This window comes from Gobio gobio (assembly GCF_949357685.1).
Source record: "Gobio gobio genome assembly, chromosome: 7".
Classification (NCBI taxonomy): Eukaryota; Metazoa; Chordata; class Actinopteri; order Cypriniformes; family Gobionidae; genus Gobio; species Gobio gobio.
Genome location: NC_137103.1, coordinates 53,821,128 through 53,840,755, shown reverse-complemented (window position 1 = coordinate 53,840,755; position 19,628 = coordinate 53,821,128). Strand labels below are relative to the sequence as shown.

The 19,628-nt window shown below is 35.6% G+C and overlaps 1 protein-coding gene across 1 annotated transcript; it reads left to right on the top strand.

The window, feature by feature from the left end:
* The first annotated feature begins 2,467 nt into the window (after positions 1-2,467).
* dap1b (death associated protein 1b) lies at positions 2,468-13,023 on the top strand. The gene is made up of 4 exons (XM_079822414.1): positions 2,468-2,668; positions 10,254-10,341; positions 10,769-10,832; positions 12,671-13,023. The coding sequence occupies exons 1-4, from the start codon at positions 2,608-2,610 to the stop codon at positions 12,785-12,787; spliced, it is 330 nt and encodes a 109-aa protein (XP_079678540.1). The 5' UTR covers positions 2,468-2,607; the 3' UTR covers positions 12,788-13,023.
* Positions 13,024-19,628: the final 6,605 nt, after the last annotated feature.

Genomic DNA, 19,628 nt, shown 5'->3' with positions numbered 1-19,628 from the left:
CTGTGATACTCTTTTCAAGATTCTTTGATTAATAAAAAGTTAAAAAGAACAATGTAATAATATTTCACAATATTAGGATACTGTTTTTTCTGTATTTTTGATTAAATAAATGCAGGCTTGATGAGCATAAGGATATATATACATGCCCCTTTTTTACATTTGAGCCCCTGCCCCTAAAGAACTCTCTGCACGGCCCTGGTGTAGAGCTTCATGGGATGGGTTTCCATGAATGAGCAGGTCATCCAAGCCTTACATCACCAAGTGCAGTGGGGTAAAGCGTGCCACCACTGGAGACGTGTTCTCTGGAGTGACCAATCATGCTTCTCTGTCTGGCAATCCCATGGATGAGTCTGGGTTTGGCGGTGGCCACGCCCTTAATTATGCATAACTTTAAGGCTTTATATAATGTAAACGAATGAGTTATAAAAAAATTCACCCCCTCACAGTCGTCATGAAGGACAAAATTAGCCGTATAGACCAAAACCACAATTTGTCCCAGACTGTAAACATGTGTTCTTCTGCTGTAAAGCTGGGCATTTTAACATGAGCTCAATGAGATTCTGCTCCTTCTGGAGTCACTTCCGTATTGGCTTCAAGAGAAACTGGGGGAGGTTGCCGATTGGTTGAAACAATCCAGCATTTTTTAGAGTGTATTCTTGTGCTATATAGAAAAAATTAACAAAAGTTTTAAGGTATTGACGTTATTCACAGCACTGCCATCTTTGATTTTTAACGGGAATGGCGGCGAGGCTGTGAGGGATAGACGTGCATCTCTGCAAAAATATATTTCCCAGAAATTTCAGTATAAAAATAAAAAATTAACCCAACTGTTTTTTAACCCTAATGCAAGGGTTAAAATCAAGCGTCAACCTCCCCCAGTTTCTCTTAAAGCCAATACGGAAGTGACTTAAATTGCAGTTCATGGACTGGCCACTAGAGACAGACTCCAGAAGGAGCAGAATCTCATTGAGCTCATGTTAAAATGCCCAGCTTTACAGCAGAAGAACACATGTTTACAGCCTGGGACAAAATGTGGTTTTGGTCTATACGGCTAATTTTGCCCTTCATGACGACTGTGAGGGGGGAGAATTATTTTATAGCTCATTCGTTTACATCATATAAAGCCTTAAAGTTCTGCATAATTAAGGGCGTGGCCACTTTGAGTGACAGGTGGATTGCCGTTTGTCTGCTGTCTGTTAAGGTCCTTTCACACTGGACGCGATTTTGACGCGCGAATAATTCGCGCGATGGTTTGATTTTTTGATCAGCTGTTCTTTAAGACTGGGTGCACCCAAAACCTTCTTCTCTGTCTTTTAAAGAAAATTAAAAGCTCGTCTCCACTGAATGATTACGTGTCCGTGTTTCTCAGCTGTCGGCGCGAATGTTTTGGAATGTTGGAGCTCTGAAACGTCGCACACTCGCGTCGCGGCTGGTGTGAATGGTTTTGACGCGAACTATTCGCACACGAAATATTCGCTTTTTCCGCTTCGATTTTTCGTTACGCGTCCGGTGTGAAAGGGCCTTTAGTCATGACGTCACCTCAGCTCCGCCCACGTTCCGCCTCTTTGCCCATTTTCTATTATCCGGGAGTGATGCACTATATATATATGCATATTTTTTTTACAGTCTATGGTTAAAATAACCCACAGTTGGCTTATTTTTATACTACTCATACTACATTTACCATATGTTTCTATGACAGAAATATAAGAGTAGTATTATATATATATATATAAGGGTAATATTTCAGTCCCCCAGACTTTTTAAAGTGGTGGTTCACCAAAATGAAACGTTAAAGCTTTTCACAATTCTTTGGTATGTCCAAATGTTGCATTTAAATATTTTTTTAGCATAACATAATGCAGGGCCGTAAGTAGCTAAACAATCAATATTTGACAATTGTTTTACGATATAAACGTTTAGCATCCGACAGTAATATTATTCAGTGATGCAAACAACTCAACATTTCAAAGAATATTAAAAATATTCCATTATTTACAATATTCATGTAAATTATAACTAAATTTGACATGACAGGTTTTACATTTTTTACATATTAGACATACGAAGAGTCAATGTGTGCATATTCAAAACATATTTGTAAATAGTTAATTTCATAACAACATTAGACCTTGAACTTTTACTGGTCTAATTTCTTTTTTTATTACCTTAAATCCCTTTTAGTCCTTTAAATTTATCGTACAGTAAGCATTTCGGCACTTCACTTACTAAATGTGCACAGTGTCAATAATTTTTGACAATATTGTATTTATTTGTGTTACTTTCTTCTTGTGAAACAATATTTTTGTCTGACCATAACAGACCATAAAGTTATGTCCCTGCAAAATATCTTTCCCGGATATTTCAGTAGACTAAAAAAACAACAGTTGAAAGTCTATCCCGCCCAGTCATGGCGCAGCTCTGAGTCTGAATAAGGTCTATATTCATTGGCACAACAAATGTTTTTGCATTCGTGTATTACTGCTGCGTACGCTTCTCGTGCACGCGCGTCCCCCGTGACGTCACTGAGGTTCACGAGTATAAAAGCGCGCGCGTGGGCGGACCGAGTCAGAGCGTTTGTGTCGTTGTTGTGAAGAAAAACTCAAAATGGTGCAACTTTCTAAAACTGAAGCGAGGGACTCACTGAAAGCTGGACATCCTCCTGCAGGTTTGCACATATAGTTACACATTTAACCTGTTTTAATTACGATTTCTTGTTTTGTTTGCGCTGTATACGTAGTTTGAGATTTTACTGTAGCACGTCAGATTAAACAATGACGTTTTGAAATGTGATGAATATTGAATTGCATGCTATTTTAGTTCATGTGTTTGCAATAGGAGGAGAGCATCAGCTCTTGTTTTCTTGGTGTCGCAGGATGTGAGTTCAGAAGACTTTAGTTTCAGTTTCTACTTCTGCTGTGATTTTAATACGATTAAAGCACCGTCAAACGTGAGCAAGAGCACCCTCAGATGATACTGTAATAACATATTGGCGAAAAAATTTGGCAAACGCGTGTGTTTTGCACTCTGGAGAGCGTCAAATGCGTCTATTTACAATGTTTTTGCAGCGGTTAGCAATGTAGCCAATCACAGGCGTAGTTGCCAATCTATTGAACGCAATAGCCAATCAGAGGCGTTTAAGCTAGAATCCAGTCACCGTTCAAAAATATTGTTTTTTTTATATATATATCTGCGTGATACTATAAAATTATTACAAATCACACTGTACGATATGGATTTAATAAACGTGGGCTCGACATGAATGTAGACGAAACTACGACGCAAGTTCGTATTGAAGACGACGTCATCCGCACACGCTAGTGGTAAACAAATACTCAACAATATTGATAAACCCAAAATTAATATTAAACGGCGTTCAGTTTATTGATTAAACTGCAACAACAAACATATTTGTACTATTTTTCAAAAAAAGAAAGGCACCTAGAGTTTTTTTTTTTTTTTTTTTTGGAACTCATAATATTAATTGGAAGACATCTTGGTTAATCCCCTTTAAATATTGTATATTAATAATACAACTTTGCATACCATCTACCCTTTTATATAATTATTTCAAGATACTCTGGTTTCTGCTCCTTTAGTAAAAGTGAGAGCTGTTTTTTAATGTAAAATAATATAAAGTTTTTCGAGGGATTTGGTAGATCAATTGTAATTTTACATTAAAGGATATTATTGTATATTATGAAAACAAAGATCTTGAATGCGTTGTTAATCTATTTATATTGCTGGCAAAATTTTATATAAATAAAGTATGTAAATTCATCCCCAAACTTTTCAGTGTTTATAGTGGAATTTGACTCTTACGTCTTTGAAATTTTTAAAAAATAAGTCATTAACATTTTTTAAATATTAATATAATTTTCGGATCCCCTGCTACCAATTAATGCCACACATTGTTGTGCACTACTGTATGTTATGCTATGTTTGTTACCTGTTCCTCCTTCAATATAAAAATTAATAATAGACTTGGTCGGCATTAATGGGAACGCCCACAAAAATGTCATATTCGCCACAACAAGCAATGAGTGAATGCACGTAGACCTTGTTAAACGCTTTATCTTTACTCTAAAACTTCAGATAACTTTTTTGAATTTTTGTGGGCGTTCCCAGTAATGCCGACCAAGTCGGTTATGCTATGTTACCTGTTCCTTCAATTAAAAAAATAAATAATAATAATATTAACAGAGCGAGATGGCAGCGTACTTTCTCTTAAAGGGATAGTTCACCCAAAAATAAAAATTCATAATTTACTATGTTGAAAACAAAATATGATATTTTGAAGAATGTTGGTAACCAGACAGTTGACAGTAGCCATCGATAAAATAAAATAAAATTAAATAAATAAAAAATTCCCTTCTATGGAAGTCAATGGGTGCCTTCAGCGGTTTGATTTCCAACGCTTGTGTTCAACAGATGAAAGACATTTTATACAGGTTTGGAGCAATTTGGGGGTGAGTAAATTACAATTTTCATTTTTGGGTGAACCATCCCTTTAATGGACTACACAATGCCTTTTTTATTTTGTGCAGTAAACTAGTTGTCTGGCTTTCACCAGACCAAGCTCAATTTAAAGTCCTGTACACACCGGGACGAATATCGCACGTGGTTTTCGCCAGCGTTTTTGGTGACGTTTTTCGGCTCGTCTTGAGTGTTCACACCAGGGCTTAAAAACGGAAAAAAATATCAATCGGTTCACTCCGAGCAGAATCGATATTATAGCGTTTCCGTTTTTGCGTTCCTCAATAAACATTACTGTTCCGAAAACGGTTTGATTTGATAAAATACTGGTTAATAACGTTATTTTAATTTAGCCTATACTTTAAACAAATATGTATAAATAGACTTATTTTTCACTCAATAATAATAATAATAATAATAATACGCATGGTAATTAAATTTGAATATTTATTTCATAACATTTTTAAAACCACAACAGAAATACATGCATTAATTACAAAGCATAAACAGCGGACCTGTTTTAATGGAGCGTTAGACAATCTAAAGTGGCCCTCTTATGCCTAATTCTTTTCAGAAGAGTGATAACATTCTTTGTACATAACTTTTTTTCAACACGACGTGTTTTAAAAATCGCATGAATAAAGAATAATAAAACTGGATAACCATTGCTCTTTTAATGCTGGTAATTTCAAAGCAAACACTGCGCAACACGTCCTTGCATCACATAATCAAATTCAGTCAGCTAATAAAGCTTGATCATTTAATGCAATATAACATACCATTTAATACGAAGCATCAACCGTCTATAGAAAACATTGACCTGTCCTGTATTGGCAATCTGAAAGACTATAGGAAAATTTGATAGATGCTATAGCCTACTTGGACAGGCTTAAACGGAATCCATAAACTAGCCTAAATCAGACTATTTGAGCTAAAAGTCCGTACTGCTTATTTAAACGTTCGAAAAGAATGTCCTCCAATACCTGCGCTTTCATCGTAGACCTCAGCGGGGAAAGAAATGTACTTGAGGCATGTAAATGCGCGCTCATACTGACTTGCGTTACCGGTAGATTCATAGATGACGGTGCGCGGGCATTTCACTCACGCTTGATCCGTCAACGTCACATGCTGTAGCTACTCTATTCATGATTGGTCACTGCCAAATTAAAATATTAAAGAGAACGATAAAATAACGTTATTAACCGGCTAATGGTCATTTCAAATTAACGTTTCTGTTCAGAACGATTTCAAATTGATTTTGATTTCGTTTTTGTTCCTCTTAATTTCGTTCGCTTCCGGTTTTCGTTCCTTGAACCGGTTCAGAGCCCTGGTTCACACCCAAGCGATTTTTCACTGGCGGCGTGCCAAGCACATTCAGGAGATCATGGTGCTCCCGGGACACAAGGTGGTGCTGCGGCACTTTACGGTTCTGACACTCGCTTGTCACACAGAAGAAGAAGAGAGACAGTATTTACGTGCTTGCAAAAACCATTCACACACTTTTGCTAACTGGCAAGCAGCATTAGCAGCTCATCATCTTCTTTGTCTACTTACTACTACTTCGTCGTATCAGTGTGTGCTCGGCAAGACCGGTTTGTGATTGAGCGCCACCAAGTGGTGTTTTACTGTCACTTCAGCAGCTCCAGGCACGTGAACAAAAGCCCTGATCTCATTGGTCGGCCAGTTTTTAACGCGCCACGTCAAAATAAAAATAAAAACGCCTTGGGTTCGTTTTTTTAATGACTTTTACGCCTGCCGTTTTGCGCGTCGGTGTGCACATTCACATTGGCACCCTTTGTTTAGTCACGAGGCGTTGAATGTCGGCGATAAACTCGCGCGAAAATCGTCCCAGTGTGAACAGGCCTTAAGATTGAACACTGGTCTGGGAGAGTCTGCTCTGTATTTTCTACTGCACAAGAGGTGTGATCAACAGGCATAGTTCAAATGACTCTGTAGGCAATTGGATAGTCCTTCAACCAATCAGACCACAAGAGGCGTGATCATAGACCATAAAAAATATGGACGACGGTCAGATTTGGGACAGTCTGCGCAGTAGAGAGCAGGAAGTAGAGGCGCGATTATCAAAACCCCGCCCACACTCAGATGCAGAACAATTCATTATGTTGGTGTGAAATAAACAGTTATGGAAATGTAGAAATTAAAGCTAAAGCTCCTTCTCCTCCCAAAAATCCAGAAAAAAGTCTCTTAGTGCCTCAGTGACAACTTCACTCAGAAGCCGTCAATCTCAGCTGTCAATCATGACGTCACACACCCCGTTTTTATAGCATCAAATAAATAACTAAAACTAAACTTAAGAAACAAACACTTGAAATGAACTCATCGTGATAACCATCTTTAGGAAACAATTATTTGAAGTGTAATTGAATTGTTTCGTTTGTCTCACGTCCATTGTAATACATGGAGAGGTGGGGTTTGAGCTATACTGGGACCAGCCACCGGGGGGGCGATCGAGGCGCGGAGGCTTCAGTTTCTGAGAGGAGTGCTGCAGGCGTGGGCATGATCAACGGGCATAGTTCAAATGACTCTACGCAATTGGATAGTCCTTCAACCAATCAAATCACAAGAGGCGTGATCAATGGGCAACGACCCATCACTTCTCTATCCGTCATCGTGTTAAACCCGCCAATAGCGCGCCAGGTGTAGAAGCCAGTCTGTGATTGGTTCCCGCAAAAGTGTAAATTGAGCTGGGCTTACCCAGTCTAGGAAACTAGCTTATTTTGTTGTAAATAAAGTCAGTGCTAATGCTAATGTAACGCCATGTTTCTCACTGACACGCCCCCAACTCGTAAAGATCGGGGGCTTAAAGAAAATCCCAAGCTTCCCACTCGTATTTATGACTTTGTGGTTGCGTTCATGTGGGTCCAACTCGTAGATACAATCAAGATGCTAGGGCTGCTCAATATATCGAAATATCGCAAATATACATATCGCAATATGCATATCGAAAGGGTACGCAATATCTGAATGATTTTAATAGGCTACTTCAACATTGTGAAAAGTGTATGTTTTAGGTTGACGCATATAACAGAGAATAGACAGGGCACACGACTGACTTATGTGACTTGCTTGACGTTAAAAAGTGTTATTAAACGCAATAACTTGCAAAAAACAACTCTTTGCATTCTCGTGCTGTCTGACACACAGACATGCGCACAAGCCGTTCTTTTTTCCGTGTCTTGTTACACACTCGAACTGTCAAATACACAAAGTTATGTCAAAAATGGCTGTCTTGATGAGTATTCATGTAAACACGATCGTTATGCTTTAAGTGAACGATATCAGTTGGGGAAAGAAATAGATTTTACATACTTAAAGCAATATCGTATCGAATATCGCATTATTTAACAAGGATATCGCTTTTTTTTTTTTTTTTTTTTTTTTTTTTTTTTCTCCTCTCTTTTTCTCTTCTTCATTGACGCACAGCCCTACAAGACGCCCTTTCATGTTGCATTTTTATTGGCTAGTCCGTAGACGTAGGTCGTAGAGCAAACACACTGAGATGATCATGCATGATCTCACTATACAACGTAGGACCACCATTTAGGAAACACAACCACAGAAATCCACACGACTGGTCATCTTTCATCTGGGACAGCCCAAAATGTATCTTTGTGTAATTGTGTAGAGGATCTCATGCTTTTGTAAACCTATTAAATCATATTTAGTGTCTCAGTGACATGCAAGTAGGACATTCATGTAGCTTTTAAAGGTCAAAGGTGGTGGTTTAAGTCTGACCTCAAACCCTGAATGTGTAACAAACAACCTGCTATGCCATTTTTAGTCGCCTGGCCATTTCACAATCTCCTTTAAAACCGCAAGCACTGAACACTCCCTTATTGTACCGCTCACTGACTTCTTTTAGGCTGATTTGAGCGGGCGGCCCGTTTTATTGAGCAAATATTTGCACGCTCACCCTCAGGGCCTCGATGGGCCTGCCAAATATTCAGAACAACAGGGCCAATGGACTGAGATGATGGTAGCGGACGTTTACTGGACTCTCACAAACTGGATTTGATGAGAGTCTAGACCTTTAACTGTCACCCCCCTTTTTGAGAATACACATTTATTAGTATATTTCTTGAAAATGCACTATCCAAACTTAAGGGCTGTAATTCAAGAATGCTTTGGAATATAGACCAAAGTTTGGTCTCGTTTTAAAGACGACATTCTGCAGATTATTGCTGAAGTGAAAGCAATTCAAAATATGAAAGTATGAAATGGTAATGGAAGTTTAAATGTACTGTAAATGAAAAATACTGTACTAAATATTTTTTATTTCATATAAAATATATATTTTACAAAAAAGAATTTACTATAAAATTACTATAAAATCAAAGCCATATGTCTAACCAATTTGTGTTCCAAATTTGAAGTTGATATCACAAAAATTGAAGTCCCCATGAGATTTTGTTTAGGGTGCTGTACCAAAAATAGCCACCGGGTGTCATTCAAATTCCATTTATTGTTGTTTTGATGCATTTTCCTGTAAATTTCTGTCCAAATATTACTTCCATCACAAAACAGTCACCAAATATGGACCCTTGAGACTCAGACCTTTCCGACAATATGCGTTTTGTCAAGATTGGAAAAGATTTTGAATATAAAGTTGTTAAAATAATTGTTGTAATATGAAACATGACAGCGCCCACTAGGGGAGGAGCCCACTAGAATAATTTAGAGTAACGTTTCCATGGCAACACGATGTCCGATTTCAAAACGGTTTTCACAGGATGAATTTTGAGTTTGTAAGCTTTCAAATGATACCTAATTTGTGATCATTACTTAAATATATGATATGAAAAAAGGCGATAAAAAAAAGAGCACCAGGCGTCACAGTGACGGTTAAGAGGCTAGACTTGTGTAAGGATAAAGCATCCTATAGGAATGAATTAGGAATGCAGATTTGTGGGGTTTGTCTTGTTCCTGTGTAGCATTGCGAAGAGTTTTATTATCTGCGGTTTTCTTTAAAGAAGTTTAATGTAAGTGTGTGAACTAAAGCTCTAATGTTATACAATTTTGAGAAACGTTTATGATATTTATTTAGGTTTAATTAGATTTGTTATTTTAATTCTTTATATTTATTCTATTTCAAATTTATTTCTGTTTTTTCTCAGTTTGTTGTTCATGTTTATTTTCGTGATTATATTTAATTGAATTTTATTAGTATATTTCTTGATTTCGTTTTATTGTCTTTTATATTTATGTATCTTAATTTTATAATTTACTTTCTTCTACTATTTGTTTAAATTTTTTGGGGGGGGTGGGGTTGTATTGATATAACCCAAGTTTATTTAATTTTATTATATGATTTTTTTTTTTCTGTTTATGTGCATGTTTATTATATTTTTAAATTTGCATAATATATTGTCTTTCATTTAACTTTTTTTTGTACATTTTAATTTATTAATCCTTTCATTTAACTTTTATTTGTTGTAGATTTTAATTTATTATTTGTTTAATCTTGTTGGTTATTATATTTATCTATTATAATTTTTTTAAATATAATTTAAGTACTTTTATTTATTTCTACTTATTTCATATACTTGTATATTATATATTACTTATATTGTTTGTCTTTTACTTAATACAACTATATGAAATGATTAGAAATAAATAAATGATTTAACTTGCACATTGTTTTTAGTAGTTTAACAGCTTTTTTTATTTACTTGGACTTTAACTTGAAATTAGCCATAGAATATCTTTCAGTTGTTTTCATGACTTCTACTGAAACTGTAAATGTGCTCTTTCTTCAGTGAAAGCAGGAGGGAAGAGATTGGTGAAGAAGACCGCTGATGATAACAGCAATGTGGAGAGAGAGACCAAGAAGTTTGACAAAGCCAGGTACAATATCTTCTGCCTAACTAAGACAGAGATGCAGATCTTTCTCACTGAGTTGAAATTAAATTCAGCTGTTTTCAAAATTCAGTTTGCTCAACATTTAATGAACACATTTCCAAGAAAATCTTCTGCCTTGGGCTGTGATGGAATGTGCTGTGGTTTGCCGAACCCACTGGCAGTGTTTTCATATCGCGGTTGCGTTTTTATTTTTATACAAGTGTTGCATTCTGGTCCACAACAACATTGAAAGTGGTTCATCAAATTGATGCATGAGAAAAAGCAATGCATGATTTGTCTTCCTGCAGGCGTCTAAAAAGTAATGAAGCAGAAACATGTTGCTAAAAATGTGTCTGTGCTTTGCATGAAATCCCAGAATCATGTGGTTTAATTGGGCACATTCAGGGTTATCTGATGCTGATTTGTTCTGCAGGTCCATGTCCACCCCGTCCAGAATGCAGCATCTGGGTCTTCTCCTGGCTGGTCCGCTTGAGAAGGTTTGTTACACCCTGATAACAAGATATCACTAGACGCATCCTCCTTCAATCCCATAGTGCACTGCTGTTTGGATGCTGCTTTAGAAAGGTGTTTAAAGTTTATTGGAGTAGACCTGCCCAAATATGAATGCGGGTTCTGTGTGCAAGTGCTCCACAGGCGCTGCTGTTTTCAGTGTTTTTCGCCTCTGTAACTTTTAATTGAAGTGAGAGTAGGAACTGGGACATGGCCATTAGTCCAAATAGGATTCACTTTCTGAGCTTTCAGTGATCTGTGAGTGTCCAAACCTCTAAACCAGTGGTTATCAACTAGTTTGGCTAATAAAATGGCGGCTACTAAAGGACCAAGTTTGTCAAGTCTTTTTGTTGTTTGTATTTATTTTTATGTTTAGTATTTCTATGTTTAATGTAGTGGTTATGTACATTTTTATTTTAATATTTATCTATTTACATTTTTATTTCTTTGTTTTTCCTTTTTCTGTTTATTAAATTTTATTTATTAATATTAGTGTATGTTTATTATATTTTGTAATATATTGATCGCTTTCATTTTATGTAACTTTTTTTGTACTTTTTAATTTCTATTTATTTGGGTTAATTTTATTAACTTTTATTTGTTGTATATTTAATTTATTTCTATATCTTTTTCCATTTTGTTGGTTATTATATTTGTATATTTATGTAATTGATCTATTTGGTTAAATTATAATTTAAGTACTTAATTTGTATTTCTACTTTTTTCATATGCTTGTATATATTGTTTGTCAAGTAATATAGAATATATATACAAGTGTATGAAATATGTAGAAATAAATTAGAAATAAAAATAAGTACTTAAATTATAAAAAATTAAGTAGATAAATATATTACACAAGTACACAAATAAATATAATGACCAACAAAATTAAACCGAAAAAATAAATTAAATGTACTAAAGTTAAATTAAATTAAACCCAAATAAATGGAAGTAAATTAAATGTACAAAAAAAGTTCAATAAAATATTAAATAAAATTCAACCCAAATAAATGGAAATAAATTAAATGTACTGAAAAAGTTAAATTAAACCCAAATAAATGGAAGTAAATTAAATTTACTTAAAAAGTTAAATAAAATGGTTTATAAATATACAACAAGACAAAAAATACAACTAATATATGTAATCTCTTTAAATGTACTAATAATAATAATAATAATAATAATAGTCGTAATTATAATTATTACATTTGTATTTAAGCTGGAGTGTCTTAATATAGTGACGGACCAAATGACTAATACAACATTAAAGTAAAAATTCCTTGATTTCAGAAATAAATTAAATGTACAAAAAATTAAATTTAACTTTAAACCCAAATAAATGCAAATAAATTAAATGTACTAAAGTTAAATAAAATATAAAATAAAATTAAACCCAAATAAATGGAAATAAATTAAATTTACTGAAAAAATTAAATTAAACCCAAATAAATTGAAATAAATTAAATGTACTAAAGTTAAATAAAATAAAATTAAACCCAAATAAATGGAAATTAATTTAATTTAACTTTTTCAGTAAATTTAATTTAACCCAAATAAATGGAAATAAATTAAATTTACTAAAGTTAAATAAAATGGTTTATAAATGTACAACAAGACAAAAAAAAATACAACTAATATATGTAATCTCTTTAAATGTACTAATAATGATAGTCGTAATTATAATTATTAAATTTGTATTTATTTATTTAAGCTGGAGTGTCTTAATGTTGTATTAGTCATTTGGTCCATCACTATATTAAGGTAAAGATTCCTTGATTTCAGAAATGAAGTCATATTTTAACATGTTAATGTTTGTCTCCTGCAGTTTAATCGTGATTACCCCGAGATTCCAGTTTCTGTGCGGCACAGCAGAGTCAGGCCTAGCGTGGAGAAACCACACGTCCCGCGCATCCCCTGCATTCAACAGCCACGCAAGTGTTGAGCCACAATGGCGTCCGCTGCTGAGCTTCTGACCACACCAAGAGCAGAAGACCACCAGGAGGCGCGAGTGTAGGTGAATGGTGCATCATGGACCTGACTTGGTAGCCTTGTAACAAAGTTACTGTACCGTTACTTCTATTCAGGTTGTTTGTTGCAATCTTTGTAGCTTTGCAGTTTTGTGCTTGCGCTGTGTGGAATATTTAGTAACCCAGTGTGAATTAAAGCCATTGGACAGAGTTTCTGCTTTACTGACGTGAATGCTTGGCGTTTATTTGGTGCATTAATATGCATGGAGTTTCTGGAAATGACTTTTGATGATCATCTTTCCTACTCTTTCACAAAATGAGACTTTTTATACTAGTAAAATCACTTTTTCAGCAAATGAAATGGTGGCTGTAGTTTCTTTTCATGACCGTTAGGTGGCGGTAGACTCATATGAAAATACTTTACAGGCCTATTAATATTTCTACAGTTTAAAGACTGACCATGTGGGTTTAATCTGGTCATTCCTGTTGTGCATTACATGCCTTTCAACACAAACATCTATTAATAAGTTGCAGAATTTATAAGGAAATGTTTCTATAATAGGGGTTTATCAAAGAAGTGTGTAATGGAATATTTGCACAATGACAAGAGAATAATAATCTGGATATTCATAAAGAGCAGTTATTTCTCATTGTGAAATTGATGGTAAATTTGCACAAGGACGTTAACTTTAATTATCAGCTATGCTTTTAACAGGGTTCATAGGTCAAGGTGCTTAAAGGAACATGCCACCTTTTTTGAAAATTAAGCTTTTCCTACTCTCAGCTGAATGGATTCAAAAACGGTAAAACTCAACTGTTTAACTTTAGAGGAGATGGAAAATGTAGAAAAAGTGGAGTTCCTTTAAAGTCCTTAAATTTGACTGAAATCAAGTCCTGAAAAACCCTTGAAAACAGCCATATTTATTTAAAGTGCTTGAATTATTAAAAGACAATATATGTGAAATTAGTGTTTAATTTTAGCGATAAAATGTTTCTTTTTTTCTCCACCAAAAAATAATGCTGCAGCCTTTCTGATATGTATAGAGCCATTTCACATAGCTATGATCGTGATATTGCTCATATAAATATCTGAGTATATGATGCAGGTCAATCATCTATTCATGGGGGGAAAATAAGGAAAGTGATTTGTCATGGTATCATTTCAATGGTTAAAGTTACCTCAGTAACTGCATATGCTGCTGCACTTTATTTGTACCTTTTTTGTTTTATTAGTGTATTTTTATTTATCTTCACCTTGTTTAGAATTTGAAAGATAAAGTTAGAGCGGGATTAGTTGTAACAAACATTAACCCCACACAATGCCAGGATGACGAATCTTAGTGCTTTTACTAGTTGCCATATCAACATTATTTAGAGAAAAAATGGCCCCAAAACTAAAAAATCTTTGGAAGATATCACTGAATTTTTTTTTTTTTTCTTAAGTTTATTTTTCATCTCTTTTTGTGTTGATTTAAAATAAGACAAGTCTGATATTGTAATCTTCTATCTGTTATTTAACAGTTGAGCTGGTTCTTTAAAGCTGATGAACCAGCAGAAGACACGAGCTGTGGTTAAATCCCAGTTGGACAGGTGGAGCATGTTGTCACAATGTGCCATTATTACATTTGGCAGACGCTTTTATCTAAAGTGACATGCATTGCATTCAAGATACACATTTTACATTTTGTCAGTTTTTGCTTTCCCTGGGAATCGAACCTATGACCTTGGTGTTGCTGGCGCTACGCTCTATTGTTTGAGCTACAGGAAAGCATATTAGAAATGACATATTCTATTGAGAAAGGGGTGAATCAAGAGTCAATGTTCAGGAATTATGTTTTTAACTATGCTGTATTTTAAAGATGTTTGTTGTCAAACTCAAAAATTAGTATATTGTTAATGATTAAAAAATAGTTTTTAGTTTGTCTTGGATATTTTTTTGATTGGATATTTTAAGCGGTCATGTTACAATGTACCCCACCTATGGGGCATGTTGTCACATTTCACTTCCATTCTCTCGGGGTACATCAAGAAACAAGGACACACTGTATTTAATGAAACACAACCACATAATTGTACTAGACATGTGGGGGAAAATAAATACTCTGAAGTGGATTTACACTGAGAAAGTCAAAAAGCGTTCCCCGCTCTCCCCTGTTGTTTATTAAGCAAGATCTCTGATTGTAGTCCTTGAAAACCAAAAAAGTAATTTTATTTGACAGATTCTGTATGAACCCTGTTTTAAGTCATATTAATCATATTCTGTACAAGACACTAACAGGATGAAAAGTAATATTGAGGACACAGAAACGAGATATGATTTAAAATTCACCCTAATGTTCACTTCATAAAACTAGCATGATTTTAGCTGTGAGTTTTAATGTTAATATGAATGCCCCCTTTACTCTTGCGAGCTGATGTTTCTCCTAAGAGGTGCTGGTTTGTGGTTTGGTCTGATGTGATGTTTCTCAGGGAAGGAGTCGAAGGCTCTGGTCGTGACATGATGGTCTGTGTGAGGAAACGCTGCGTGTGGCGGCTTTGAGCTGTCAGTGTGCTGTATATTTAGGCGTCTAATGCAGACGGCACAAAAAGCCCCTGTTGAGTGTGTGAACGGGACAAGTGCCAAATATGAGACCGGGTTCGACTCTCATACATACTGGAGGGATGAAGACAAAGAGGAGGATCAGAAACACACTGTCCATCAAACTTTAGACATGCTTGACTGAGTTTGTGGCACTGTTTGATCCGTCAGTTACTTATTAGATGCTTGAAATTAGTTTGGAGATGAATATAAATTTGAGTTTTATGCATTTTTATAAGCTTACTCAAATTCTCATTACCTTAATGCAGTTATAATATGAATTTACTGAGAATGAATCCATTAAAAATACAAATGCATTACGGTAATGTCCTCTCTGGACAAACGTATGGAATATAAGCAGCTTTGATATTACAAGAATAAATAAAATTTTTGAATGCACTGTGAAAAACTATTGTGAATTATTTTTTTTTTAATGGTTAATTACTGTAAAAATGCTATGTATTGGTTAACAGAAAGTTTCGTACTATATACGGTGAACAACTAATAGATCTAAACTTGCATTTAATACAAAAATTTAAATACCGTTAAATTTACAGTTTTTGGAAGTGAAAAAGTTGTTGTGTAATTTACAGTGAAAAATCCGTAAATTGACATTCCCAGAATTCCCTGCATGACACATCACATTTGATGTATTTTAATTAAAAGAATTAATTTATTATATTAAGTTTCTTCAGGATTTTTACTCTTTAATTGCCAATAATTTTCAGAAACTGATTTGGGGGGAAAACACACAAAATGACTTATTTTCAATATAAAAAGTGATTGTGGACTGGATTGTTTTAAACAGTCTTGGACATGTCAAAGATTAGCAACAACATTGGCTTTGATGCATTGTTAGTTTTTGTGCAGCATCAGATTTGAATGTTTTCTCCCTCATTTACTCCTTGTGGCTGTTTTTGGCCCATTGACTTCCATTATAACCACATTTTTTAATTGCAAAGCCATGACACAATATACTCATGCTTTCTTGATTGTTGGTGGTTTTCCCTGTTGGGAAGAGGTACAATTTGTAATTTTTACTGTTGATCACCAGGTGGCACCATTTACCCTTTAGATACACTCTAAAAAAAAAAAGGTTCTATATGGCACCAAAAATGGTTCTTGGCTCGTAATCATAGGGGAACCTTTTTTAGTGCTATATAGCACCAATTTTGGTGCTTCAGTGGTTCTTCAGAGGTGCTATATAGCACCTTAGTCAAAGAACCGGTGAAGAACTTATGAAGAAAAAAAAAGCGTAGTTTCTGGCTCTTATATGGAGTATAACCGCATATAAATGAGGGAGAACATTTTTTAATCTGATCCTGCACAAAAACTAACAATGCATCAAAGCCAATGTTGTTGCTAATCTTTCACATTTCCAACACTGTGATAAAAGGTAAAAAAAAAATCCAGTCCACAATCACTTTTTATATTATAAAAATAAGTCATTTTGTGTGTTTTTCCCCCAAATCAGTGACATAATTTATGGACTTGGTAATTAAAGAGTTAAAATCCTGGATTTTTTAAAAAACATTTAGTAGTTTTGATCAGGACTGAGGTTGATTAACAGATTTATGCAAAATTAATCTGATACATTTTTACAGCAGTTTAATTTAGTGGATGTTTTCATCCCGGACATAATGAGAGGGTGGTGAATCTGAACAATAAGGGTTAAGCAATTTTCCATTTAAAAAAAAAAAAGTTATACAAGACATTTTTTACGTCAGTTTAATACAGTTTAAGTTGAATTGTTTAAGTTGAATTGACTTAAACATGCAAGTTGATTGTACCTTTTTTACAGTGGTAAATATAACAGACTACTTAAAAAAATCTGAATTATTTCAACATTTGACTGGTTGTGTAAATATTTATGGTCAAATAATTGTCTATTTTCTTTATGCAAAATAAAAAAATTATATAAATTAAAATGGAGCCTTTTCGTTTAATTTTAGAATGGCATATGATCTTTGTCAACCCCCCCCCCCCCTCACATGCATCCTCCTCTTCTGGATTTGAGCAAATAGAGATTAAGGCTGGTTAAATCGATATCAGGAGTAATGCAGGTTTACCTGTATGGGGATTAGAGACGCATTCCCAGCATGCACAGGGATTAAAGGCATTGCCTAGCGTAAGTGAGGCTTACAAATATCCCACAAATGAATCCCTAATTCCCTCTCACAGGGCAGGTGGGTCCTTCTCCATGTCAGAGACGGATTCTGATGCCTGATATATTTCACATCACAGGCTGTTTTGCATTCATGTATTTTTATGAAGCGTATCTCAATCTCATTGTCCCCTGTGAGCCGCTTTCTAACAAAATCACATTTGTTCCAAATTTTTATATCCCGGGTTACCCTATGCTGAGTTCAAATTACATTTTCCAATATGCAAATCCAGCAGGAAACCTGTTCTTATGAAGCATACTTGATTGTGTATGTCTGGAATATAACACAACATTAACATTTAGCAGTCTAATAAAGTAATGAGTCGAGAAAGAAATGCTGAAAATAACTGATATTACTTCTATATTAATTTGTCACTGGGAATAGAAAGTCTAGTGCATTGGGTTGTGGAATACAGTTATTATTATTTCTTTTTTAATTGCAGTTAACCTGATTACAATTAGGCAATGTGAAACGAAATTCAGTTGTTAAAGAACATAAGCACACATTTGAAAGAACACTGGGTTAAAAACAACCCAACTTGGGTAGTATTATATATTTTTTCGCTTGGATATTTTGTATAGTTTTTAATACATATTGCAACATTTAAGCTCGTTTAACAAACACTGGGTTGTTACATCTGACCCAGGATCTAGATCAGGGGTGTCCAATCCTGCTCCTGGAGGGCCACTGTCCTGCAAAGTTTAGCTCCAACCACAATTAAACACACCTGTACCAGCTAATCAAGGTCTTATTAGGCTTACTAGAAACTTCCAGACAGGTGTTGAGGCAAGTTGGAGCTAAACTCTGCAGGACAGTGGCCCTCCAGGACCGACTTTGGACACCCCTGATCTAGATAAATAAATAAATAACAGCAGTTTATACACACCCCTAAAGGATTATTAGGAACACCTGTTCAATTTCTCATTAATGCAATTATCTAATCAACCAATCACATGGCAGTTGCTTCAATGCATTTAGGGGTGTGGTCCTGGTCAAGACAATCTCCTGAACTCCACACTGAATGTCAGAATGGGAAAGAAAGGGGATTTAAGCAATTTTGAGCGTGGCATGGTTGTTGGTGCCAGACGGGCCGAGTATTTCACAATCTGCTCAGTTACTGGGATTTTCACGCACAACCATTTCTAGGGTTTACAAAGAATGGTGTGAAAAGGGAAAAACATCCAGTATGCGGCAGTCCTGTGGGAGAAAATGCCTTGTTGATGCTAGAGGTCAGAGGAGAATGGGCCGACTGATTCAAGCTGATAGAAGAGCAACTTTGACTGAAATAACCACTCGTTACAACCGAGGTCTGCAGCAAAGCATTTGTGAAGCCACAACACACACAACCTTGAGGCGGATGGGCTACAACAGCAGAAGACCCCACCGGGTACCACTCATCTCCACTACAAATAGGAAAAAGAGGCTACAATTTGCACAAGCTCACCAAAATTGGACAGTTGAAGACTGGAAAAATGTTGCCTGGTCTGATGAGTCTCGATTTCTGTTGAGACATTCAGACGGTAGAGTCAGAATTTGGCATAAACAGAATGAGAACATGGATCCATCATGCCTTGTTCCCACTGTGCAGGCTGGTGGTGGTGGTGTAATGGTGTGGGGGATGTTTTCTTGGCACACTTTAGGCCCCTTAGTGCCAATTGGGCATCGTTTAAATGCCACGGCCTACCTGAGCATTGTTTCTGACCATGTCCATCCCTTTATGAGCACCATGTCCCCATCCTCTGATGGCTACTTCCAGCAGGATAATGCACCGTCACAAAGCTCCAATCATTTCAAATTGGTTTCTTGAACATGACAATGAGTTCACTGGACTAAAATGGCCCCCACAGTCACCAGATCTCAACCCAATAGAGCATCTTTGGGATGTGGTGGAACGGGAGCTTCGTGCCCTGGATGTGCATCCCACAAATCTCCATCAACTGCAAGATGCTCTCCTATCAATATGGGCCAACATTTCTAAAGAATGCTTTCAGCACCTTGTTGAATCAATGCCACGTAGAATTAAGGCACTTCTGAAGGCGAAAGGGGGTCAAACACAGTATTAGTATGTGTTCC

Coding starts and splice junctions, on each gene's coding strand:
- dap1b (XM_079822414.1), top strand. CDS start 2,608: ATGGTGCAACTTTCTAAAACTGAAGCGAGGGACTCACTGAAAGCTGGA. Junction 2,669..10,253: donor AGCTGGACATCCTCCTGCAG/GTTTGCACATAT, acceptor CTCTTTCTTCAG/TGAAAGCAGGAGGGAAGAGA. Junction 10,342..10,768: donor AAGAAGTTTGACAAAGCCAG/GTACAATATCTT, acceptor TTTGTTCTGCAG/GTCCATGTCCACCCCGTCCA.